General features: G+C 45.6%; 1 protein-coding gene across 1 annotated transcript in view; it reads left to right on the forward strand.

Moving 5' to 3' along the window:
• The first annotated feature begins 444 nt into the window (after positions 1-444).
• Positions 445-27187, forward strand: part of ADAMTS12 (ADAM metallopeptidase with thrombospondin type 1 motif 12) — a 601127-nt gene continuing 574384 nt past the window's right edge. Inside the window, exon 1 of the mRNA XM_069745983.1 lies at positions 445-701. Coding sequence (XP_069602084.1) covers positions 587-701 — 115 coding nt within the window. The 5' untranslated portion in view covers positions 445-586. The remainder of the gene's footprint in view (positions 702-27187) is intronic.

Raw genomic sequence — 27187 nt, forward strand, 5'->3', positions numbered from 1 at the left:
GTGGTCAAAGAAAATGACAAACTCCAAGGAATAACATTTCCGTTGCTAGTATAGCGCCAATAAACTCCACGGCGGTGTACAGGTATCGACATCGCTCCCACCAGTCTCCATCCATTAGGATCGTCTGTGAGTTTTCGGAATGTGGGAGAAGCCCAGGAAAGCCACCAAACATGAGGAGAACATACGGACTCCATGCAGACGCTGCGCTTAGTTCACTGGAGCAATCTCAGCTCTGCTACCTCGCACACAGATGGAGGCTGTTTGCTTGCGCTGATATGGAAGGAGGGTCACAGAAAGTTTATTGTGTGGAGTGGAAAGTGAAGATTTTCCTGGGGCTAATGAAACACTAGAATCTAAGACCAGAAGTATGTAAGGAGAGGATCCCTGGGAACTCCCAGATGAAACCCTCCTCTTAAGAAACCAGACACTGGGGCCTGGAATCACTCCCCTCTCCCAAATACAGGAATGCACTGTCCCCCCAGCACCAGGACACTGGGCTTCGTGTGTGCTCCACTCACTCTCTGGAAATCCTTCTTTTTGCACTTTTAATGAAGATTTTTGCGCTTCCTTCGCGGCCGTCTCAGACATGCTGCCATGCGACTGGCATCTTCCCTTTCTGATTCCCTTTCTCTACATGGTCTCTTCTTGCAGAGGTGGAGATGTCCGTCAGGCAGACGCGCACCTTCTACACAGCAGGCAAGGTGAGTGACTTGTGTGAGCGCCGCCTGCTGTTTCCTGTGTCAGGCTACCTTATGGCTGTTTGGTGTTTCTGTGATTTGTCCCTTTACATATTTACATTATACGTCAGTAATATTTAATCGCTATCTTGTGATATCAGAATCTGATGATTACAGGGAGACGAGCGGCGCTGCGAGCAGCTGCTTATCTCTTTTGCCATATTGGTCTGTGAAAGATCACTATTGTGGGAAATACCTTCTACAATGACAACCAAAAAAGTGTAGTGCTCCATCTTTAATTAAAAAAAGAGGTTCTTCAGCAGCTACAAGGGAAACAAAGGATTTAAGCTACTGTGAAATGTCATATTACACAACTCTCAGCTGCTTCAGAACCTCATAATACACCTCAGCTGCTGCAGAACATCATACTGCACACCTCAGTTGCTGCAGAACCTCAAAATACACCTCAGCTGCTTCAGAACCTCATAATACACCTCAGCTGCTGCAGAACCTCATAATACACCTCAGCTGAGAACCTCATAATACACCTCAGCTGCTACAGAACCTCATAATACACCTCAGCTGCTGCAGAACCTCACACTGCACACCTCACTTGCTGCAGAACCTCATAATACTCATCAACTGCTAGAGAACCTCATAATACACCTCAGCTGCTGCAGAACCTCATAATACACCTCAGCTGCTTCAGAACCTCACAATACACATCAGCTGCTTCAGAACTTCATAATACACCTCAGCTGCTGCAGAATCTCATAATACACCTCAGCTGCTACAGAACCTCACAATACACCCCAGCTGCTTCAGAACCTCATAATACACCTCAGCAGCTGCAGAACCTCATAATACACCCCAGCTGCTGCAGAACCTCATAATACTCCTCAGCTGCTACAAAACCTCATAATACACCTCAGCTGCTGAAGAACCTCATAATACACCCCAGCTGCTGCAGAACCTCATAATACACCTCAGCTGCTGCAGGTGATCACGATGTAAAATGTTGTGTTTTGAAATGTTGCAGTTCTCACACTGACCACTAGAGCACAGACAACGCTGACACTTCCTGCTTTATGCAGTTAACTTTTCAGCTTTGCTGTGCGGACTGAGAAAGAATGAGTAGAGTCATCTCTTTATCATTATTAGTATTATTAGAAGGTGAGAAGTTAATGATGACGTCAGGCCTAGATAAGGCAGGATGGTGACACTATACACGCAGTAAGGCTCTGTATATAGCCCCCTGTCATTCCTGGCTCCTTGGGGGAGGGGCTGTCCTCCATCACTTCCTGAAGGTGTAAAATATTTCTATGTAAAGTAACTCCCAATCTTTACAGCTCATACACCGCTGTGGGAGGTGTGTGACTCCAATATGGCCGAGGAAGTCTGAGATGATTCGACCCTTATGTATGAGTAGTATTATTAGTATTATTAGCACTGTATGACCATTCCTTCATGTGTGGCGCTGTGTTTGTGTCGTTGTTGGCTGTTCCTATATGTGCAGTATATGGCGGTATTTATAATGGAGACGCTGCCACTTATGCCCTGTACAGCGTATGGCAGCGGCGTATATGATCTGTGGCACGGCTATATAGGCATGGACGCTCTGTGACACAGCTGTACAGGCACATCGCTGTATTATTAGCCTGTGCGCAGTATGGACTGTATGGACGTACACCATATGGGGGGTGAAGAGAAGATGTTACACACTACATGTCCGATGTGTAGGGGGGACGAGGAGCGGCAGCTGTCACTTCACTGCAAAGGACACTTTTTGATCTGGATAATGATCGGATCTGTCCTTCATCTGTCTGTCTATCTATCTCATTTTTCAATTTTCTCTGCTGTCAGTGAATGAGACTGCTCTTCTTTCCATTAGGTGACAGTAACCCTGTCTATCTATCTATCTATCTATCTATCTATCTATCTATCTATCTATCTATCTATCTATCCATCTATTTATCTATCTATCCCATACAGCAGGTGAAATAAGTATTGAACACCAATTTTCTAAGTAAATGTATTTCTAAAGGTGCTATTGACATGAAATTGTCACCAGATATCAGTAACCAATGCCATCAATAAGTTTTGCAGCAATAAGGTTGTGAAGGTCTTGAGACAGCTCACTGGTTATACCCTTCATGAGATGTTTCTTATGTGCACCTTGGTAATAAGACACCTCCTTTTTATACCTTTTTATAGGCCATCAGTTGAACCAGTTGATATTATGTGTCACTTAGAGGCAGGATTGCTTTCTATTTTCTGATAGATTTCAGCTGGTGTCAGAACTTTCCATGTCCTTTTGCACCTCTCTTTTTTCATGTGTTTAATACGTTTTCCAATGTCATTTCTCATTATTACTCAAAATCGGTGAATTGTTCAATTCTTATTTCACCCGCTGTGTATCTACAGATATATGTTGATTATTCAGTAGAATTTCGCCTGAACCAAATTGCACCATTCAAGTGCTCCAGTCTGGCAACTCTGTTCTTTGAGGCCAAGAGAATTAGTTACTTATAATCAGATCAATATTTCCGTGCATGAAAAATAAAAGCTTCAAGACAAACAAATGAAATAATTAGAACAGATATAAAAACTACTTATGGGCGAACCCGAACGGGAAAGTTCGGAGTCCGTATCGAACACCTATTGTCCGTGCACGGACCCTGAACATGGACTTTTCCTGGAAGTCCGAGTTACTAATCAGGTTCAGCATCCCAAACAGCTGGTGTTTCCAACACTGTCATCTGTGTGACAGCTGTTATGTAGGCAATCCAGTGACAGTGTGCCAGCAATCAGAGCACATACAGTGATCTGACAATAACCCAAAAACAATAGAACGAGCTCTGAGACGTGGAATCTCTGTAGACCGCAATACTTGAACCTATCCTAAACACAACTAAAGGCAGCTGTGGATTGCGCCTGACACTACCTATGCAACTCGGCACAGCCTGAGGAGCTGACTAGCCTGAAGATAGAAAAACAAGCCTGACTTGCCTCAGAGAAATACCCCAAAGGAAAAGGCAGCCCCCCACATATAATGACTGTTAGCAAGATGAAAAGACAAACGTAGGGATGAAATAGATTCAGCAAAGTGAGACCCGATATTCTAGATAGAGCGAGGATAGCAAAGAGAACTTTGCAGTCTACAAAAAAACCCTAAACAAAAAACCACGCAAAGGGGGCAAAAAGACCCACCGTGCCGAACTAACGGCACGGCGGTACACCCTTTGCGTCTCAGAGCTTCCAGCAAAACGAATTTACAAGCTGGACAGAAAAAGTAGCAACAAAAGCAAAGAAGTACTTATCTAAGCAGAGCAGCAGGCCACAGGAAAGATCCAGAAGCTCAGATCCAACACTGGAACATTGCCAAGGAGCAAGGAAGACAGAATCAGGTGGAGTTAAATAACAAAGCAGCCAACGAGCTCACCAGAACACCTGAGGGAGGAAGCTCAGAAGCTGCAGTACCACTTGTGACCACAGGAGTGAATTCAGCCACAGAATTCACAACAGTACCCCCCCCTTGAGGAGGGGTCACCGAACCCTCACCAGAGCCCCCAGGCCGACCAGGATGAGCCACATGAAAGGCATGAACAAGATCTGGAGCATGGACATCAGAGGCAAAAACCCAGGAATTATCTTCCTGAGCATAACCCTTCCATTTAACCAGATACTGGAGTTTCCGTCTAGAAACACGAGAATCCAAAATTTTCTCCACAATATACTCCAATTCCCCCTCCACCAAAACCGGGGCAGGAGGCTCAACAGATGGAACCATAGGTGCCACGTATCTCCGCAACAACGACCTATGGAATACATTATGTATGGAAAAGGAGTCTGGGAGGGTCAGACGAAAAGACACAGGATTGAGAATCTCAGAAATCCTATACAGACCAATAAAACGAGGTTTAAGTTTAGGAGAGGAAACCTTCATAGGAATATGACGAGAAGATAACCAAACCAGATCCCCAACACGAAGTCGGGGACCCACACGGCGTCTGCGATTAGCGAAAAGTTGAGCCTTCTCCTGGGACAAGGTCAAATTGTCCACTACCTGAGTCCAGATCTGCTGCAACCTGTCCACCACAGAATCCTCACCAGGACAGTCCGAAGACTCAACCTGTCCTGAAGAGAAACGAGGATGGAACTCAGAATTGCAGAAAAATGGAGAGACCAAGGTAGCCGAGCTGGCCCGATTATTAAGGGCGAACTCAGCCAACGGCAAAAAGGACACCCAATCATCCTGGTCTGCAGAAACAAAACATCTCAGATATGTTTCCAAGGTCTGATTGGTTCGTTCGGTCTGGCCATTAGTCTGAGGATGGAAAGCCGAGGAAAAAGATAGGTCAATGCCCATCCTACCACAAAAGGCTCGCCAAAACCTTGAAACAAACTGGGAACCTCTGTCAGAAACAATATTCTCAGGAATGCCATGCAAACGAACCACATGCTGGAAGAACAAAGGCACCAAATCAGAGGAGGAAGGCAATTTAACCAAGGGCACCAGATGGACCATTTTAGAAAAGCGATCACAGACCACCCAAATGACTGACATCTTTTGAGAAACGGGAAGGTCAGAAATGAAATCCATCGAAATATGTGTCCAAGGCCTCTTTGGGACCGGCAAGGGCAAAAGCAACCCACTGGCACGTGAACAGCAGGGCTTAGCCCTAGCACAAATCCCACAGGACTGCACAAAAGTACGTACATCCCGTGACAGAGATGGCCACCAGAAGGATCTAGCCACTAACTCTCTGGTACCAAAGATTCCAGGATGACCAGCCAACACCGAACAATGAAGTTCAGAGATAACTTTACTAGTCCACCTATCAGGGACGAACAGTTTCTCCGCCGGACAACGATCAGGTTTATTCGCCTGAAATTTTTGCAACACTCGCCGCAAATCAGGGGAGATGGCAGACACAATGACTCCTTCCTTGAGGATACTCGCCGGCTCAGATGAACCCGGAGAGTCGGGCACAAAACTCCTAGACAGAGCATCCGCCTTCACATTTTTAGAGCCCGGAAGGTACGAAATCACAAAATCGAAGCGGGCAAAAAATAACGACCAACGGGCCTGTCTAGGATTCAAGCGCTTGGCAGACTCGAGATAAGTAAGGTTCTTATGATCAGTCAATACCACCACGCGATGCTTAGCTCCTTCAAGCCAATGACGCCATTCCTCGAATGCCCACTTCATGGCCAGCGACTCTCGGTTGCCAACATCATAATTACGCTCAGCAGCCGAAAACTTCCTGGAAAAGAAAGCACATGGTTTCAACACTGAGCAACCAGAACCTCTCTGTGACAAAACCGCCCCTGCTCCAATCTCAGAAGCATCAACCTCGACCTGGAACGGAAGAGAAACATCTGGTTGACACAACACAGGGGCAGAACAAAAACGATGCTTCAACTCCTGAAAAGCTTCCACAGCAGCAGAAGACCAATTAACCAAATCAGCACCCTTCTTGGTCAAATCGGTCAATGGTTTGGCAATGCTAGAAAAATTACAGATGAAGCGACGATAAAAATTAGCAAAGCCCAGGAATTTTTGCAGACTTTTCAGAGATGTCGGCTGAGTCCAATCCTGGATGGCTTGGACCTTAACCGGATCCATCTCGATAGTAGAAGGGGAAAAGATGAACCCCAAAAATGAAACTTTCTGCACACCGAAGAGACACTTTGATCCCTTCACAAACAAAGAATTAGCACGCAGGACCTGGAAAACCATTCTGACCTGCTTCACATGAGACTCCCAATCATCCGAGAAGATCAAAATGTCATCCAAGTAAACAATCAGGAATTTATCCAGATACTCACGGAAGATGTCATGCATAAAAGACTGAAACACAGATGGAGCATTGGCAAGTCCGAACGGCATCACTAGATACTCAAAATGACCCTCGGGCGTATTAAATGCAGTTTTCCATTCATCTCCTTGCCTGATTCTCACCAGATTATACGCACCACGAAGATCTATCTTAGTGAACCAACTAGCCCCCTTAATCCGAGCAAACAAGTCAGATAACAATGGCAAGGGATACTGAAATTTAACAGTGATCTTATTAAGAAGGCGGTAATCAATACACGGTCTCAGCGAACCATCCTTCTTGGCTACAAAAAAGAACCCTGCTCCCAGTGGTGATGACGATGGGCGAATATGTCCCTTCTCCAGGGATTCCTTCACATAACTGCGCATAGCGGCGTGTTCAGGCATGGATAAATTAAATAAACGACCTTTAGGGAATTTACTACCAGGAATCAAATTGATAGCACAATCACAATCCCTATGCGGAGGTAGGGCATCGGACTTGGGCTCTTCAAATACATCCTGATAATCAGACAAGAACTCTGGGACCTCAGAAGGAGTGGATGACGAAATAGACAAAAATGGAACATCACCATGTACCCCCTGACAACCCCAGCTGGATACCGACATAGAGTTCCAATCCAATACTGGATTATGGGTTTGCAGCCATGGCAACCCCAACACGACCACATCATGCAGATTATGTAGCACCAGAAAGCGAATAACTTCCTGATGTGCAGGAGCCATGCACATGGTCAGCTGGGTCCAGTACTGAGGTTTATTCTTGGCCAAAGGTGTAGCATCAATTCCTCTCAACGGAATAGGACACCGCAAAGGCTCCAAGAAAAACCCACAACGTTTAGCATAATCCAAATCCATCAGATTCAGGGCAGCGCCTGAATCCACAAACGCCATGACAGAATACGATGACAAAGAGCATATCAAGGTAATGGACAGAAGGAATTTGGATTGTACAGTACCAATGACGGCAGACCTATCGAACCGCTTAGTGCGCTTAGGACAATCAGAAATAGCATGAGTGGAATCACCACAGTAGAAACACAGACCATTCAGACGTCTGTGTTCTTGCCGTTCAACTCTGGTCATAGTCCTATCGCACTGCATAGGCTCAGGTTTAATCTTAGACAATACCGCCAAATGGTGCACAGATTTACGCTCGCGCAAGCGTCGACCGATCTGAATGGCCAAAGACATAGACTCATTCAAACCAGCAGGCATAGGAAAACCCACCATGACATCCTTAAGAGCCTCAGAGAGACCCTTTCTGAACAAAGCTGCCAGCGCAGATTCATTCCACAGAGTGAGTACTGACCACTTCCTAAATTTCTGACAATATACTTCTATATCATCCTGACCCTGGCACAAAGCCAGCAAATTTTTCTCAGCCTGATCCACTGAATTAGGCTCATCGTAAAGCAATCCGAGCGCCAGGAAAAACGCATTGACATTACTCAATGCAGGGTCTCCTGGCGCAAGAGAAAATGCCCAGTCCTGAGGGTCGCCGCGCAAAAAAGAAATAATAATCAAAACCTGTTGAATAGGATTACCAGAAGAATGAGGTTTCAAGGCCAGAAATAGCTTACAATTATTTTTGAAATTAAGAAACTTAGTTCTATCACCAAAAAACAAATCAGGAATAGGAATTCTTGGTTCTAACATAGATTTCTGATCAATAGTATCTTGAATCCTTTGTACATTTGTAACGAGATTATCCATTGAAGAGCACAGACCCTGAATATCCATGTCCACACCTGTGTCCTGAAACACCCAAATGTCTAGGGGAAAAAAAAGACTGAACACAGAGCTGAGAAAAAAAAATGATGTTAGAACTTCTTTTTTCCCTCTATTGAGAATCATTAGGTAGGCTCCTTGTACTGTTATGTAGGCAATCCAGTGACACAGTGTGCCAGCAATCAGAGCACATACAGTGATCTGACAATAACCCAAAAACAATAGAACGAGCTCTGAGACGTGGAATCTCTGTAGACCGCAATACCTGAACCTATCCTAAACACAACTAAAGGCAGCTGTGGATTGCGCCTGACACTACCTATGCAACTCGGCACAGCCTGAGGAGCTGACTAGCCTGAAGATAGAAAAACAAGCCTGACTTGCCTCAGAGAAATACCCCAAAGGAAAAGGCAGCCCCCCACATATAATGACTGTTAGCAAGATGAAAAGACAAACGTAGGGATGAAATAGATTCAGCAAAGTGAGACCCGATATTCTAGATAGAGCGAGGATAGCAAAGAGAACTTTGCAGTCTACAAAAAAACCCTAAAGCAAAAAACCACGCAAAGGGGGCAAAAAGACCCACCGTGCCGAACTAACGGCACGGCGGTACACCCTTTGCGTCTCAGAGCTTCCAGCAAAACGAATTGACAAGCTGGACAGAAAAAGTAGCAACAAAAGCAAAGAAGCACTTATCTAAGCAGAGCAGCAGGCCACAGGAAAGATCCAGAAGATCAGATCCAACACTGGAACATTGCCAAGGAGCAAGGAAGACAGAATCAGGTGGAGTTAAATAACAAAGCAGCCAACGAGCTCACCAGAACACCTGAGGGAGGAAGCTCAGAAGCTGCAGTACCACTTGTGACCACAGGAGTGAATTCAGCCACAGAATTCACAACAGACAGCGTGAGGAACAGTAGCTTTGATTGGTGGTAAGTTCGATACTGCCAGTCAGAGCGCTGCGTTCTCACCCTGTTATACAGATGACAGCATGTGAGCCAGCAGTTCTGATCAGCGGTAAAAAGGTTACCCCTGGTCACAGGCATCGGCAGGTGAGAGTACTACTTTCATCATCGTACGCCTGCTCTCATTGATAGAAATGGATATAAATTTAAAAAATTACAACCAGCGCAGGCAAAACTGACAGCTTCAGGCTGCAGCTCTCAGCTGTCAGCGCTACCTTTAAAAAAATCAAGGACTGTGCACTGAGCGCTTACTCTGGGGTTTCTGTGTAAATCTCTGAAATACGTGATTCAGACAGAAACCCCGGCGGAAGATTCCTTATAATGAGACAGATGGAGGCACTGTGGACGCCGACTGACCTGTGATCTGGTGGTGTCCATCTTTTTAGGATTGCATAAAAGTGGCATCGGAAACAGTTTTTTGCACTTCTGAAAAGAAGGACACCGCTGAACAGAAGCCAGATGGAGTCCAGAGTAACTCTGCTGCCTCATTATAGTGAATGAAACACTCGGGAGTTTCAACTGTCACGTCACTCGGAGATTTAGATGGAAACCTGTTGTGAATTCTGCTTTTGGGCTCCCTCCGGTGGTTGTAGGTGGTAATGCAGTTGTCCCTGGCCTGCAGTCCTGGACAGGTTTATCTGCTGATTGCAATTCTGACTGGGGTATTTAGGTTTGCAGGACTCATTAGTCCTTGCCAGTTGTCAATGTTTCTTGGGAAGTGTTGGATCTCTGTCTGGCTTCTGCTTAGCTGCCAATTCAGTAAAGATAAGTGTCTGTTTCTTTTTCTATGGCACACAAGCTGTGTGCTTGTTTTTTGATTGTATTCCTGCTCTGAGTGTCGGAGTCTCTGGAGTTTGCAGATATACGTTCCACGTCTTTAGTTAGATGGATGAATTTTTTGGTATGATCTGCTGTGGATATTTTTGGAAGGGTTTTAATACTGACCGCACAGAACTCTGTTCTATCCTTTCCTATTTTAGCTAGAGTGGCCTCTTGTGCTAAATCCTGTTTTCTGCCTGTGTTTGTCTTTCCTCTCCTACTCACGGCCAATATTTGTGGGGGGCTGCCTATCCTTTGGGGTTCTGCTCTGAGGCAAGGTAGTCCTATTTCCATCTATAGGGGTATCTAGTCCTCCGGCTGTGACGAGGTGTCTAGGGTTTGTTAGGTACACCCCACGGCTACTTCTAGTTGCGGTGTTAAGATCAGGATTTGCGGTCAGTATAGTTACCAGTGAAAGTATTCATGCTGCTCCAAGGTCACCGGATCATAACAGAAACCCCAAAGTAAGTGCTCAGAGTAGAGCGCAGGATAAATGTGATCCCAAACGTTATGTAAAATGTTCCCAATAAAAGCTTCAACTTAATTCCCAAAAAAGCAAGTCCCCACTCAGGTCTGTCATCTGTTAACGGAAATATAGGGGCTTCCATGCTACTGATAGCACAAAGACTCTGGAAAAGCAAAATGGTTCCTCGCCCCCCAAAAGAAATTCAGCAAATTCTCCGCTCCTAAATCCAAAGGCCCTCCTCCCCTCTGAAACCCCATGTGCCTAAACAACATTTAACGCCCACATGTTTGGCATTTCTGTAGTGATGGTAGTCTCGTCGTGTGGCTAAGCAGACAAATTTTGGTGCCATTTTTACTGTTTTCCCCAGTATGAAAATGTAAAATTTGGGGCTAACACACAATTTTGGTGGTAAAAATATAAATTGTTTTCTCTTCACTTCCCAATGGTATAAAATTCCATGGCACACGTGTGGTGTCAATATAATCACTGCACCCCTAGATGAATTCATTGAGAGGTTTAGTTGGTAAAATGGGGTCAATTATGGGGGGTTCTGCTGTTCTGGCACCTGCAAACCAGTGTGGTGAAATCTGCACTGTAATATGGCACTACTTCCCTTCTGATCTTTGCACTGTGCCTCAAAAGCAGTTTTCGACCACATACGGGGTATCAGCATACTCAGAAGAAATTGATCAACAAATTTTGGAGTCCATTTTCTCCTGTTACCCTTGTGAAAATACAAAATTTGGAGCTAAAAATAATTTTTGTAGGAAAAATGTTATTTTTTTTTTATTTTCATGGCTTAACATTATAAACTTCTGTGAAGCACCTGGGGGTTCAAGGTGTTCAATACACATCTAGATAAGTTCCCTGAGGGTTCTAGATTCTAAAATGGTGTCACTTATTAGGGGTTTCCACTGTTTAGGCACATCAGGGGCTCCCCAAACGTGGCATGGCATCCATTAATTATTCCAGTAAATTTTACATTCAAAAAATCAAATGGCGCTCCTTTCCTTCCAAGCCATGCCGTGCACCCATTTTTTTTCCTCCACATATGGGGTATTGTCATGCTCACGATAAATGTAAATTGCTCAACAAATTGTGTGGAGCAATTTCTCCTTTTACCCTTATCAAAATGCAAAATTTTGAGCTAAAAAAGATTAATCTGGGAAAAATGTGATTTTTTTTTTTATTTTCACTGCTCTACGTTATAAACGTCTGTGAAGCACCTGTGGGTTCTAGGTGCTCAATACAAATCTAGATAAGTTCCCTAAGGAATCTAGTTTCCAAAATGGTTTCACTTGGGGGGGTTCCACATCAGGGGCTCTCCAAGCATGACATGGCGTCCGCTATTGATTCCAGGAAATTTAACATTAAAAAAAGTAAAATGACGCTCCATCACTTCCGAGCACTGCTATGTGCCCAAACAGTAGTTTTCTCCCTCATATTGGGCATCTGCACACTCAGGATAAATTGCACAACAAATTTTATGGTGCAATTTTTCCCTTTTCCCTTATAAAAATGCAATATTTTGTGCTGAAAACATATTTGTGGGAAAAATGAGATTTTTTTTTATTTTTATGATTCAAAGTTATATAATTCTGTGAAGCACCTGAGGGTTTAATGTACTCCCCACACATCTGGATCAGTTCCCTGAGGGGTCTAGTTTCCAAAATGCTGTCACATGTTAGGGGTTTCCACAGTTTAGGCACATCAGGGGCTCTCCAAACATGACATGGCGTCTGCTAATTATGCCAGCAAATTTTACATTCAAAAAGTGAAATGGTGCTCCTTCCCTTCTGAGCCCTGCCGTGCGCCCAAACAGTAGATTTCCCCCTCATATGGGGTATCGACATGCTAAGGATAAATAGCACAACAAAATAAACTAAAGGAAACTTTTTGTGAAAGAAAAGTAAATATTTGTTTTTTCCTTCCACATTCCAAAAATTCCTGTGAAGCACCTGAAGGGTTAATAAACTTCTTGATTGTGATTTTGAGCACCTTGAGGCGTGCTGTTTTTAGAATGGTGTCACTTTTGGGTATTTTTTTGTCATATAGGCCCCTCAAGGTCACTTCAAATGTGAGGTGGTCACGAAAAAAAAAACTTCTAACTTCCTAACAAAAAAAAATGTTTCCAAAATTGTTCTTATGTAAAGTAGACATGTAGGAAATGTTATTTATTAACTATTCTGCAAGATATGACTCTGATCTAAGGGTATAAACATTAAAAGTTTGAAATCTGCAAAATTTTCTCTAAATTTCCATTTTTTTTTTCAGAAATAAGGCTAGTTTCACATTTGCGTTAAAAAACGCAGCGTTTTTTACGCAAATGCAGGTGGTGTAAAAAACGCATGTAAATGCGTTCAAACGCTGCGTTTTTTAGACGCATGCGTTTTTGCATGTGGCAAAAAAAAGCGGCGTTTTGACGCGTTTACATGCGTTTTTTCCTGTTTGTGTTTTTGAAACGCATGATGAGAAGTGTGTGACAGCTGCCAATCATCAAAATCAACTAGAAAACCCACTATAAACAGAAATAGCTAGGGTTAGGGTTAGGATCCCTAGGGTTAGGGTTAGGGTCCCTAGGGTTAGGGTTAGGATCCTTAGGGTTAGGGTTAGGATCCCTAGTAACCCTAGGGATCCTAACCCTAACCCTAGGGATCCTAACCCTAAGCCTAGGGATCCTAACCCTAACCCTTAGGGATAGGGTTAGGATCCTAACCCTTAGGGTTAGGATACCTAGGGTTAGGGTTAGGATACCTAGGGTTAGGGTTAGGGTTGGGGGGTGGCTTATCAGTGTGTATTCTTGTGTTTTTCTATTGAAACGCATGCGCTTAAAAATGCATGCAAACGCATGTGCTTAAAAACGCGTGCGTTTACATAGACAGCAATACGTTTTTTTTGCGGCAAAAAAACGCCGCTAGAAATTACTACAGGTTGCATTTCCGCAACAAACCGCAAGCATAGAAACGACGCATGCGTCGTCAAAATGCGGCAAAATGCATGCAAAAAAACACATGCATTTTTAATGTTAAGTAGGGGGGAAAAAACGCATGCGTTTTTTTGCACTGAAACGCAGCGGCAAAAAACGCAAATGTGAAACCAGCCTAAACGCAAGTCATATCAAAGAAATTTTTGTTTCATGATGGACAATATGTCACGAGAAAACATTCTCAGAATCAGTGGGATCCATTGAAGCATTCCAGAGTTATGACTTCATAAAGTGACAGTGGTCAGAATTGTAAAAATTGGCCTGGTCAGGAACGTGAAAACAGGCTTCGGGGTGAAGGGTTTAAAAATGTTCGTCTCAACATCCATTGGTTCACCCATCTCTGATAAAAACCTATCTTATATATAATTGCCTAGAATACTACTTCCTGCAATTTGTGCCAACTTCCGTGGCTTTGTCCGGAGCTAATGTCCGGAGCTAATGTCCGGAGCTAATGTCCGGAGATAAGTGACGTCAACAGTCAGGGGCTGACTGGCAAATTTTAGCCTGGGGGGCAAGCACATAGCAGTGGCCCATGAGTAGCGGCTCATCCTTAAAGGGGTTGTCGGATCTTATGCTACATGTCTACAGACACTATGTGTGAATCCTCATATCATGCGCTATGAAGATTCTCTGGTGCCGGCAACAGGTGGTCTTGTGACTGCAAGCATGCGATATATATATTCCCAGCCACATTTCGACTAGACTGTTTTGGGCCTTGTTCAATACAGTTGCATTAGGCCATGCAAGTCTGGTCGGCATGTGACCGCATTACAGCCACACACCCGCCAAATGACCACAGCACTGCCAGCAATGTGAGAAGCACAAGTCTGCAGTCCAAAGAATGACAGAGTGAATGCACCAATGGCACACACACACACACACACACACAGCCCCACTGTATAATGACAGACACATGCACAGCCCCACTGTATAATGACACACACACACAGCTACACTGTATAATGACACACAGCCCCACTGTATAATGACACACACACACAGCCACACTGTATAATGACACACACACACAGCCACACTGTATAATGACACACACACACAGCCACACTGTATAATGACACACAGCCCCACTGTATAATGACACACAGCCCCACTGTATAATGACACACACACACAGCCACACTGTATAATGACACACACACAGCCACACTGTATAATGACACACAGCCCCACTGTATAATGACACACACAGCCACACTGTATAATGACACACACACACAGCCACACTGTATAATGACACACAGCCCCACTGTATAATGACACACACACACAGCCACACTGTATAATGACACACACACACAGCCACACTGTATAATGACACACAGCCCCACTGTATAATGACACATACACACAGCTACACTGTATAATGACACACACACACAGCCACACTGTATAATGACACACAGCCCCACTGTATAATGACACACACACACAGCTACACTGTATAATGACACACAGCCCCACTGTATAATGACACACACAGCCCCACTGTATAATGACACACACACACAGCCACACTGTATAATGACACACACATAGCCCCACTGTATGACACACAGCCCCACTGTATAATGACACCCACAGCCCCACTGTATAATGACACCCACACAGCCCCACTGTATGACACACACAGCCCCACTGTATAATGACACCCACACACGCACAGCCCCACTGTATAATGTCACACACACAGCCCCACTGTATGACAGGCACATGCACAGCCTCACTGTATAATGACAGGCACACGCACAGCCCCACTGTATAATGACAGGCACACGCACAGCCCCACTGTATAATGACAGGCACACGCACAGCCCCACTGTATAATGACAGGCACACGCACAGCCCCACTGTATAATGACAGGCACACGCACAGCCCCACTGTATAATGACACACAGACAGCCCCACTGTATAATGACACACACACAGCCCCACTGTATGACACACACACGCACAGCCCCACTGTATGACACACACACGCACAGCCCCACTGTATAATGACACACACACGCACAGCCCCACTGTATAATGACACACACACACGCACAACCACACTGTATAATGGCATACACACACAGCCCCACTGTATAATGGCATACACACACGCACAGCCCCACTGTATAATGACACACACGCACAACCCCACTGTATAATGACACACACACGCACAGCCCCACTGTATAATGACACATGCACAGCCCCACTGTATGACAGGCACACGCACAGCCCCACTGTATAATGACAAACACACACCCACAGCCCCACTGTATAATGACAGGCACACGCACAGCCCTACTGTATGACACGCACAGCCCCACTCTATAATGACACACACACGCACAGCCCCACTGTATAATGACACACACACAGCCCCACTATATAATGACATACACACACACACATGTACAGCCCCACTGTATAATGACACACACACGCACAGCCCGACTGTATAATGACACACACACACACACGCGCAACAGCACCACTCTATAATGACAGGCACACGCACGGCCCCACTGTATGACAGGCACACGCACGGCCCCACTGTATAATGACAGGCAAACGCACGGCCCCACTGTATAATGACAGGCACACGCACGGCCCCACTGTATAATGACACACATGCACAGCCCCACTGTATAATGACAAACACACACGGCCCCAATGTATAATGACAGGCACACACACAGCCCCCCTCTGTATAATGACAGGCACACGCACGGCCCCACTGTATAATGACACACACACACACAGCCCCCCTCTGTATAATGACAGGCACACGCACAGCCCCACTATATAATGACAGGCACACGCACGGCCCCACTATATAATGACAGGCACACGCACAGCCCCACTATATAATGACAGGCACACGCACAGCCCCACTATATAATGACAGGCACACGCACAGCCCCACTATATAATGACAGGCACACGCACAGCCCCACTATATAATGACAGGCACACGCACGGCCCCACTGTATAATGACACGCACACGCATGGCCCCACTGTATAATGACAGGCACATGCACGGCCCCACTGTATAATGACACACACACACACACCCATTGTATAATGACAGGCACACGCACGGCCCCACTATATAATGACAGGCACACGCACGGCCCCACTGTATAATGACACGCACACGCACGGCCCCACTGTATAATGACACACATGCAGCTCACAGATGCACGCAGCACACACACGCACGCAGCTCACACACACGCACGCAGCTCACACACACACATGCACGCAGCTCACACGCACACACGCACGCAGCTCACACACACACACACACGCATGCACGCAGCCCACACACACGCACGCAGCTCACACACACACGCAGCTCACACACGCACGCACGCACGCAGCTCACACACACACACACACACTCTCCTCATACACACACACACTCTCTCCTCATACACACACAGACACTCTCCTCTGTGGTGCAGGGGCGGCTGATGTCCATGTGCAGCTCTTCAGTTTCTCCTGCTCACAGCTCTGCACTGTCCCGGCACCTCCCCCATCTCTTCTTCTCTGCCGGGATAGCAGATAAGAGCAGGAGAAGCCGGAGCTCCGTGCACACACAGGCCGGTATGCCGGTATGCTGACCTTTCATCTTGGCTGCTGGCTCTCTCCCTCAGAGTGGCAGTGGCGCATAGGAGCCTGCTCATCACATACCCCTGCAGCTTGCATGTTAGGGCTGCTGGCGGGATGACACCATCGCGCACTACAGGTGCGCTATGTATTAGTCACTGCCAGTCCTCCAGCGGCCCTGTGCAGCTGCTTAGACACCGGCCCGGGGGGCATATGCATTTCTGCCACCTGGGCCAGCCCGCGCCTGTCAACAGTGTCCAGTGTCTGATTGGTTGCTGCCTGCTGCAAGCGACCAATCAGAAACGTGCCGTACTGTGACACACTCCGCCCGCCATTTTGGTGTGATTTTTGAATTTTTACCTCACAGCAAGTTTCTACTGCGTGGAGGCGGGCCCAGTGACGTTGCTCTTCAAGCTCCTGCCGAATTTCAAGTATATATGGATTCTAGACTCCCGATTCTTTAGAATCGGGCTGCCATCTAGTTTTATATAATCACCCAAACGTACAGTGAAAATTGTTTTTTTTAAGTGATAGTCTTCCCAAAGGACAAGTATACAGGATGAAGTGTAATCATATAAGATATATACTCCATGAAGACTGTCTATGATCATGTACAGTTTACGTACACTATATTATACTATTGTGTAGCATGACCTATATTTGAAGCTCCAACTAAAGCACGTCTCATATAAGCCAGAGAGTTAGAGAATGTTGGAAGTTATAGTTTCACAACTGTATTTCTGTATTGCACAGTCTTTACATATGAAACATCACCAGAACCAACATCAGTACATGAACACAGCACCTGAATCACCATAAGTACATGAATATAGCACCGGAACCATCATTACTACTTGAATATATTGCCACGCTTAACCCCTTCGTGACATGCGCCGTACTAGTACTGCGCTGCCGGCACTGCATTTGTGCCAGCAGCAGTACTAGTACGGCGCACTGATCACCGCGGTCTCGCGCTGAGCGCCGCGGTGATCAGGTGCGGGTGTCAGCTGTATATGACAGCTGACACCCCGCAGCAATGCCCACGATCGGCGGTAGCGCCGATCGCGGGCATTTAACCCCTCTGATGCCGCTGTCAGTAGTGACAGCGGCATAGAGGGGGATCGCGCAGGGACGGGGGCTCCCTGCGCTCTCCCACCGGAGAAACGCGATGAGATCGCGTTGCTCCGGTGACCCGGAAGGAGTCTCCAGATCCAAGATGGCTGCGGGACTCCTTCCGGGTCATGAAATGACCTGGCTAGCCGGCGCCTGCTGAGAGTTGCTGAGAGCAGGCGCCGGAAAGCCTCCTGAACTTGCCTGTCAGATCGTTGATCTGACAGAGTGCTATGCACACTGTCAGATCAACGATCTGATCTAATACAGTGATGTCCCACCCTGGGACAATGGTAGAAAGTAAAAAAAAAAAATAGAATGTATAAAAAAAAATTAAAAAAATCCCCAAATAAAGAAAAAAAAACATTTCCCAGTAAATCCATTTATTTATGAAAATTAAAAAAAAAATAAAAGTACTCATATTTGGTATCGCTGCATCCGTAACGACCCGCTCTATAAAACTATCCCACTAGTTAACCCCTTCAGTGAACACCGCAAAAAAAAAAAAAAAACAAGGCAAAAAACATTGCTTTATTATCATACAGGTGAACAAAAAGTGGAATAACACGCGATCAAAACGACGGATATAAATAACCATGGTACCGCTGAAAACGCCATCTTGTCCCGCAAAAAAAAAGCTGCCATACAGCATCATCAGCAGAAAAATAAAAAAGTTATAGCTCTCAGAATAAAGCGATGCAAAAACAATTATTTTTTTATATAAATTGGTTTTATTGTGTAAAAGCACCAAAACATAAAAAAATGATATAAATGAGGTATCGCTCTAATCGTACTGACCCAAAGAATAAAACTGCTTTATCAATTTTACCACATGTGGAACGGTATAAACGTCCCCCCCTAAAAGAATTTCAGGAATTGCTGGTTTTTGTTCATTCCACCTCACAAAAAAATCGGAATAAAAAGCGATCCAAAAATGTCATCTACCCGAAAATGGTACCAATAAAAACATCAACTCGTCCCGCAAAAAACAAGATCTCATATGACTCTGTGGGCCAAAATATGGATAAATTATAGCTCTCAAAATGTGGTGATGCAAAAACTATTTTTTGCAATAAAAAGCGTCTTTTAGTGTGTGACAGCTGCCAACCCTAAAAATCCGCCAAAAAAACGCTATAAAAGTAAATCAAACCCCCCTTAGTTAAGGAAAAATAATAAAATGTAAAAAAATGTATTTATTTCCATTTTTCCATTAGGGTTAGGGCTAGGGTTAGGACTAGGGTTAGGGCTAGGGTTAGGGTTGGGGTTGGGGCTAGGGTTAGGGTTGGGGTTAGGGTTACCATTGGGATTAGGGTTAGGGGTGTGTTTGGATTAGGGTTTCAGTTAGAATTGGGGGGTTTCCACTGTTTCGGCACATCAGGGGCTCTCCAAACGCGACATGGCGTCCGATCTCAATTCCAGCCAATTCTGCTTTGAAAAACTAAAACACTGCTCCTTCCCTTCCGAGTTCTCCTTTGCGCCCAAATAGTGGTTCCCCCGACATATGGGGTATCAGCGTTCTCAGGACAAGTTTGACAACAACTTTTGGGGTCTAATTTGTCCTGTTACCCTTGGGAAAATAAAAATGTGGGGGCTAAAATATCATTTTCGTGGAAAAAAAATATTTTTTATTTTCATGGCTCTGCGTTATAAACTGTAGTGAAACACTTGTTGGTTCAAAGCTCTCACAACACATCTAGATAAGTTCCTTGGGGGGTCTAGTTTCCAATATGGGGTCACTTGTGGGGGGTTTGTACTGTTTGGGTACATCAGGGGCCAGGGCCGGCTCCAGGTTTTTGAGGGCCCCGGGCAAAAGAGTCTCAGTGGGCCCCCCCCTTTAACACATACCCGATTTATGATGCACAGATACGGCAGAGAAATGTATAGTACAATGCCAGATTTCACTTCTTACATGAGTGACAGCTATTGTAAATTCTGCAGTGTATATATACAGGACAGGAGGATTGGTACTGTGCAGTGTATATATACAGGAGGAAAGGTGCTGTGCAGTGTATATATACAGGAGAGGTGCTGTGCAATGTATACATACAGGAGGAAAGGTGCTGTGCAGTGTATATATACAGGGGGAAAGGTGCTGTGCAGTGTATATATACAGGAGAGGTGCTGTGCAGTGTCGTGAGCAGGGCGTTGTTGTATCAGAAAATATTTTCTGTTTTGAGTTTTTCTATGAAACAAAGACTTTTCTACATAAACAACGTTGTTTGGTTTTGCGGCCCTAACAGATCTGTGCTACAAAGTAACATCGCTCGGGCATTAATGAGGGACCTGATGCTGAATCCTTTCCACAAACCCTAATGACCCAATTAGTGCCCCGTCATTAGAAGCTCATTAAACGCCTCCCTGTCCCGAGCAATCATGTACAGTATGGGGGGATCCTGCAGCCCACCCGTGACTGCTCCATACCATACACTGCCCTCTGTCGCTCTCACTATTATCCTGTGCATTTCTCCTTCATCGTTACCCCATGTTACACTTGTCACCCCCCACTACAGAGTAGCAGGGCAGCCAATGTCACCCCCTCCCGGACCCTAATGGCTGCAGGAAATGTCTGCTCCTCTATTGGGTTGGAACCTGATTTAATCAAGGAATAATGTGGATTTGTTGCCGGTGGCTGCAGGGGAAGGGTTAAGTGATGCCATGTCCTTGGTGGGAGCAGTGGCAGCTGCTGGGACCTGGACAGACACAACCAATGTTGCTGTGACTGCACAGTGTGATGTGGAGGAGAGAAGCTGAGACTCCGGAGCAGAAATCACCCACATGCCAGCACTGGGCAGAGTCCCTCCAGTCACCAGCCTGGGGCCACGGGGCCCCAACATACAGCCCACATGGCAGCAGCTCCCCTTCCTCCTGGCATCTGGTTAACCCCATTTATGCGGGTCGGATTGTTATCTTTAAGGTTTAGCAATAACCTTCATACAGATGGGAAGGGGTTAAGCTTCTTCCTACCCCACTGGTGCAGGTTTGGTGCAGCATGCATGTATTCTGGGAGAGCTGGGCGGCTACAGGCTGCACTCCACCAGCTGCTCTTCCAGACATCACCCACATTTTTAGGCAGCAGAGACAGACAGCAGCAGACTGAGCCACAGGACCAACTGCAATTATTGCTGGATACCTTTGCACTCTGGTAGGACGGAGCTCCTCCGGAATCTTCCTGATAAGTTCAGCTCAGCAGCACTGTCTGCAGCCAGCCAGGGGCCAGAGCAGAGAACGTGCTCTCTCCGCCCACAATGTCACACTGGCTGCCTTCTGTTAACCCCTATGTGTGCCTGCCTGGCTGCACTGACTGAGTGAGAAGATGCTTGTGTCAGAGCTGGCACATAGGGGTTAAGAGAACGCAGGCAGCAGTGACTTTGTGGGCGGAGAGAGCATGTTATCTCCTGCTCTGCTCTCCCAGCTGCTAGTGGGCCCCCCTTTCTTCCCAAGGCCCCGGCATTTGCCCGCTGTGCCGGGTGCTGACGCCGGCCCTGTCAGGGGCTCTGCAAATGCAACATGACACCTGCAGACCAATCCATCTAAGTCTGCATTTCAAACGGCGCACCTTCCCTTCCGAGCTCTGCCATGCACTCAAACGGTGGTTCCCCCCAACATATGGGGTATCAGCGTACTCAGGACAAATTGGACAATAACTTTTGTGGTCCAATTTCTCCTGTTACCCTTGGCGGAAAAAAAAATGTGGGCTAAAACATCATTTTGTGGAAAGATTCTAAACTTTAGTGAAACAATTGGGGGTTAAAAGTGCTCACCACACATCTAGATAAGTTCCTTAGGGGGACTTCTTTCCAAAATGGGGTCACTTGTGGGGGGTTTCCACTGTTAAGGCACGTCAGGGGCTCTCCAAATGCGACATGGGTTCCGATTTCAATTGCAGCCAATTTTGCATTGAAAAGTCAAATGGCGCTCCTTCCCTTCCGAGCTCTGCCATGCGCTCAAACAGTGGTTTATCCCCATATATGAAGTATCAGCGTACTCAGGACAAATTGCACAACAACTTTTGGGGTCCAATTTATCCTGTTACCCTTGGAAAAAAAGTTTGGGGCAAAAAGATCATTTTTTGTGAAAATTAATGAAATTTTTTTTACGGCTCTACATTATAAACTTCTGTGAAGCACTTGGAGGTTGAAAATGCTCACCACACATCTAGATTAGTTCCTTAGAGGGTCTACTTTCCAAAATGGTGTCACTTCTGGGGGTTTCCACTGTTTAGGCACGTCAGGGGCTCTCCAATCGTGACATGGGCTCCGATCTCAATTCCAGCAAATCTCGCATTGAAAAGTCAAATGGCGCTCCTTCCCTTCCGAGCTCTGCCATGTGCCCAAACAGTGGTTTACCTCCATATATGGGATATCCGGGTACTCAGGACAAATTGTACAACGACTTTTGTGGTCCAATTTCTCCTGTTACCCTTGGTAAAATGAAACAAATTGGACCTGAAGTAAAAATTTTGTGAAAAAAAAGTTAAATGTTCAATTTTTTTTAAACATTCAAAAAATTCCTGTGAAGCACCTGAAGGGTTAATAAACTTTTTGAATGTGGTTTTGAGTACCTTGAGGGGTGCAGTTTTTAGAATGGTGTCACTTTTGGGCATTTTCTGTCATATAGACCCCTCAAAGTCACTTCAAGTGTGAGGTGGTCCATAAAAAAAATGGTTTTGCAAATTTTGTTGCAAAAATGAGAAATCGCTGGTCAACTTCCTAACAAAAAAAAAATATGTTTCCAAAATTGTGCTGATGTAAAGCAGACATGTGGGAAATGTTGTTTATTAACTATATTATGTGATATAATTTTCTAATTTAAGGGCATAAAAACTAAAAGTTTGAAAATTGCAAAATTTTTGTTTTTTTCACAAATAAATGCAAGTCATATCGAAGAAGTTTTACCACTATCATGAAGTACAATATGTCACGAGAAAACAATATCAGAATCACCATGATCCGTTGAAGCGTTCCAGAGTTATAACCTCATAAATTGACAGTGGTCAGAATTGTAAAAATTGGCTCTGTCACTTAGGTGAAAACAGGCTTTGGGGTGAAGGGGTTAATGCAGTGATTGTTTGATGTCAGGTCAGCCCCATGTATCGCAAGAACCTACAACTCCCAGTATGTCCTTAACAAGGGTAAGCCGATACTGGGAGTTGTTAATAGTCATCATCAGACTGCGGACCACACAGGAACCACAGTACTGATGGCACACAGGTAGTATAACAAGTAAACATTTACACCTAGGTACCTTATTGGTGACGTCGTCTCAGATTGGAGTCGTTCTCATCTTTTCGCCTCCATCTTGTGCAGACCTATGATGAATTTTGATATTCACATCTCATCTCTGCAGACTTCTCTCTTCAGCGGTCTTGTGCAGCACATCCCCACACAATGCCCTTAATAATAATGTCGGTGTGGTGCCCCCAGTGTGTAACATCCGATCTCATTGCCCCCGATGTGTACTCTGACTCCACAAATGCTCTTCTGGATGAAGGGGGAAAACCCCCCACAGATTTGATAGAAATCCTCCCCAGAAGAGTGAGAGCCGTTATATTTGCAGAGGGGAAGCGCCATAATAATGTCTATGGATCTAGGATGGGAGGTTAGGACAGCTCCTGGAGGGAGAACTTACAGGGGGCACATACTTTTCTCCATATAGTCCAGTTAGTATTCATATATTCAATGTTCTCATATATTTTAGTGCTCATTGTGCTCCTGGATGCAATTGTAGAGCAATCGGTCCTGTTCACTCTGTTAGGAAGGGCTTCCCAGGCAGTGACCCTGTACATCGCCGGTCCTGCTCTCAGCTGATGCAATGTGTCCAGTGTAGACAATGCTCTGTGAGTGAAACAGACTGATACATTGTAAGAATCCAGTAGAGAGATCCATGCAGCTGCAGCTGTGTTTAGCTCGTAGAGCATTGTCTTCCTCACAGAGCATTGTCTGCCTCACAGAGCATTGTCTGCCTCACAGAGCATTGTCTGCCTCAAAGAGCATTGTTTGCCTCACAGAGCATTGTCTGCCTCACAAAGCTGTTTCTGCCTCACAGAGCATTGTCTGCATCGCAGAGCATTGTCTACCTCCCAGAGCATTATCTACCTCATAGAGCATTGTCTGCCTCGCAGAGCATTGTCTACCTCACAGAGCATTGTCTACCTCACAGAGCATTGTCTGCCTCACAGAGCATTGTCTGCCTCAGAGAGCATTGTCTGCCTCACAGAGCATTGTCTGCCTCACAGAGCATTGTCTACCTCACAGAGCATTATCTACCTCACAGAGCATTGTCTACCTCACAGAGCATTGTGTACCTCACAGAGCTTTGTCTACCTCATAGAGCATTGTCTGCCTCGCAGAGCATTGTCTACCTCACAGAGCATTGTCTACCTCACAGAGCATTGTCTGCCTCACAGAGCATTGTCTGCCTCAGAGAGCATTGTCTGCCTCACAGAGCATTGTCTACCTCACAGAGCATTGTCTACCTCACAGAGCATTATCTACCTCACAGAGCATTGTCTACCTCACAGAGCATTGTCTACCTCACAGAGCATTGTCTGCCTCACAGAGCATTGTCTGCCTCACAGAGCATTGTCTACCTCACAGAGCATTGTCTACCTCACAGAGCATTATCTACCTCACAGAGCATTGTCTACCTCACAGAGCATTGTGTACCTCACAGAGCTTTGTCTACCTCATAGAGCATTGTCTGCCTCACAGAGCATTGTCTACCTCACAGAGCATTGTCTCCCTCACAGAGCATTGTCTGCCTCACAGAGCATTGTGTACCTCACAGAGCTTTGTCTACCTCAAAGAGCATTGTTTGCCTCACAGAGCATTGTCTACCTCACAGAGCTGTTTCTGCCTCACAGAGCATTGTCTCCCTCGCAGAGCATTGTCTACCTCACAGAGCATTATCTACCTCACAGAGCATTGTCTGCCTCGCAGAGCATTGTCTACCTCACAGAGCATTGTCTACCTTACAGAGCATTGTCTGCCTCACAGAGCATTTTGTGACGCCCAGGAGACCGGGGTACCCAGCACCGGACCAATGGGGTCTGTCTCTTGAGGGGGATGTCACGGGTGGCTTGACCCGGTGCTGTGGTCTCAGGCAATGCACAGTGTAAGGGGTATCGTGAGGGAACAGGCACTTACTTGATCAGCAGCAGGTTCTCCCAGCGGTGATGATCCCGATCCTGGATAGATGGCTATTGTCCAAATGAAAGACTGAGGCACTGAAATGTTTAACCAGTTTACTTCAACATGAAGGGATTTACAACCAGTCCTGTCACCGGAGTCTGTATGGGAACTCTGAGTTACTTTGACCCTGCCGGGGTCTTCGCCTCTTATTGTACGCAGTTTCTATGTGGTCCTGCTGCTGTATGTGAACTGGCTGCCGGCCCAATCTGTCCCCTCCGGGTCCTGGTTCGACGGGCAACCAGAGTCCTTTTATCAGCTTACCCCCTCTGGGAGTACCGCTGAACTCTGTGTCTGTTGCTGCGTCCAGCCCTAGTGAAGCTGATATCACCTCACGTTTTCCGGTTGCTGTATTATATATAATGAATACAGCCACGGATCCGGTATCCGTCTTTGCGCCTGTTCTGGGTAGTGGTTAATGCTACCCGGTTCTCACAATGTCCTTTTTCTCTGTCCCTCTTCTCCTCAGGCCGGTGATTTGGGCCTGGAAACCGTCATAGGGCTGTTAGAAATTCAGCTGTATGACCTCTCACTTTCAGCTCCTTAGCCCAACTGCCAGTTTTTCTCTCAGACCAGAATGGATCAAGGGGAGTCTCTGGAGCTCCCCCTTCTGGCTGGAGGTGGTAGTGCAGTTTTGCTATCTTAGTACTTGTATTTAGTGTCAGTAACTATTTTTGTGGCAAATACCCCTAGGGCTGCCACATTCCCCCTTAGTTAAGAACAGTACTCCTGGACTGTGGGACGTTAACATTTTGAAATAACAATTAATATGTACAGAGTCTTAAAAAGGAAAAGTTACAAAAACCACTCAAGGAAACAAAAATAGAGTTCTGTAAAAAGTCACTTCAAATAGCGTCCATTAATACAGTTCTATCCTTGAAGGTACTAGGAAAGGCACTGCACTTTGTGTCCAGGAATTTAGTTCCATTTTTCCAACAGAGTTGTCAATATAAAGTCTAAAGAAAGTTCAAAAAGAGCAAAAAGCAAAGTTCAAAAAGCAGTCTTTCCGGAGCTTTGATTTAGTGCCTCCGGGCTGATAAAAAGTTCAAGAATATGCAATAAGTTCATACAGACAAGTCTCTGTAGGTACTGGGCTTAAACGTTGCAGAATGATAACAATGACTATAGTTTTATAGTTGGTAATCCGCATACCTGGCCGGTAATTGACCCTGGGTACTACGCTGTGATCTACGTAATAGCGGTGTCTCTTCATGTGGTGTACTACTGTCTACTGCGGATGTAGTATCTGCCCGCTCTGCTAAAGATAATTCCACGACTATGGAGTTGGCAAGTCCACCGTGAATGGGATTACTCTGATCAGGAATCTGTTCTTCCTGGCCTGGAACCTCCCATAGTACGGGGTCAGCCTCTTCCTGTCTTGGGTCTTCTGGTATTGGGTTCGGTGTTGGGTAAAAGGCCACCATGGGAACCACTACTGCACCATGGTATGTTAGTAGGGTTTTGGGAAAGTCTCCTATACAGGTGTGATACATTTCCTCTTCTTTTTCCTTTACTGGTTGGACCTGTATGGGTTGAATAACTTCTGGTTCTGGCTGGACAACTTCTGGCTCTTTCAATGCTTCCGGACATAATTTAAGATTGTCTCTTGACACTAGTACAGATGTTAAGCCTCCGTTTTTGCTAATGAGACACATTTTAGGATTATCCATTCTTGTTGGTAAAACTGTGTAGGGTACGGCTTCCCACTGATTGTCTAGTTTATTGGTTCGACGATTTCTCTTGAGCACTTGGTCACCCGGTCTTAATGGGGTCGCTAGAGC

The sequence above is a fragment of the Ranitomeya imitator genome, chromosome 1, assembly GCF_032444005.1.
Source record: "Ranitomeya imitator isolate aRanImi1 chromosome 1, aRanImi1.pri, whole genome shotgun sequence".
NCBI classification, from domain to species: domain Eukaryota; kingdom Metazoa; phylum Chordata; class Amphibia; order Anura; family Dendrobatidae; genus Ranitomeya; species Ranitomeya imitator.